Source organism: Cicer arietinum, chromosome 4 (assembly GCF_000331145.2).
Source record: "Cicer arietinum cultivar CDC Frontier isolate Library 1 chromosome 4, Cicar.CDCFrontier_v2.0, whole genome shotgun sequence".
Lineage (NCBI taxonomy): Eukaryota > Viridiplantae > Streptophyta > Magnoliopsida > Fabales > Fabaceae > Cicer > Cicer arietinum.
The window spans coordinates 64,249,792-64,250,816 of NC_021163.2; the positions used below are offsets into that span (position 1 = coordinate 64,249,792).

Consider the following 1,025-nt stretch of genomic DNA (forward strand, 5'->3'; position numbering starts at 1 on the left):
ACCAAGAGGCATGTCGATTGGAGCTTGTGAAGATGTTTGTGGGAGTAGAACTTCCTTTTCGATTTGTGGAGAATGTGTTTTTTCGGAACTTTGTGAATGCCTTACAACCACAATTTGATATTCCATCCCGCACTACATTAAGGCGTGCTATTTGGTCACTTTTTGATGCGGAGAGAGAAAGACTTAAAATTTTCATCTCAAAACATTGTGGAAGGGTTTGCCTTACGACGGACACATGGACTTCTATTCAAAATCTAAGCTACATGAGTCTAACTGCACATTTCGTTGATAAAAATTGGAATTTGCATAAGAGAATCTTGAATTTTTGTCAAATCACGAGCCATACAGGAGAGTTCATGGCCAAGGAAGTCGAGACATGCTTAAATGCTTGGGAGTTGAATCGTGTCTTTAGCATAACAGTAGATAATGCATCATCTAACGACGTTGGAATTAAATTTATGAAGAAGTGGATGAATGCAAGGAATTGTTTGCTCTTGAACGGAGAATATATCCATATGCGGTGTTGTGCACATATCTTGAGTTTGATTGTAAAGGAAGGTTTAAAAGATGAGGACATATCTATCATAAGAATCCGGAAAGCAGTCAAGTATGTGAGATCGTCTCCTTCGAGATTGGCAAGGTTTAAGGGATGCGTTGAAAGGGAGAAAATTTCTTATAAAGGTCTCATATGTCTAGATGTGGAAACTAGATGGAATTCCACATATTTAATGTTAGTAACGGCTGTGAAGTATAAGAAAGCATTTGATTTGTTAGAAATTGCCGATGCTAAGTATGTCAAAGAATTATCTAAGGATAAAGGCCCTGGTGTGCCTCTATCCAAGGATTGTGACTTTGCTAATACGATGCTTCCCTTTTTGAGGATTTTCTATGATGCTACTATGCGTATTTCCGGCTCTTCATATGTTACTAGTAACATATATATGAAGGAGGTATTTGCTATTGGAAGGAAGATCCGATTATTATGTGAGCACAATGATGCAAGCATAAAGTTGATGGGGATTAGT

At 37.9% G+C, this 1,025-nt stretch overlaps 1 protein-coding gene across 1 annotated transcript in view; it reads left to right on the plus strand.

Moving 5' to 3' along the window:
- LOC105852014 (zinc finger BED domain-containing protein RICESLEEPER 2-like) overlaps positions 1 to 1,024 on the plus strand; it is a 3,288-nt gene extending 2,264 nt beyond the window's left edge. The window contains exons 2-3 of the mRNA XM_073367464.1: positions 9 to 950; positions 1,004 to 1,024. Coding sequence (XP_073223565.1) covers positions 9 to 950; positions 1,004 to 1,024 — 963 coding nt within the window. The remainder of the gene's footprint in view (positions 1 to 8; positions 951 to 1,003) is intronic.
- The last annotated feature ends 1 nt before the right edge of the window (position 1,025 follows it).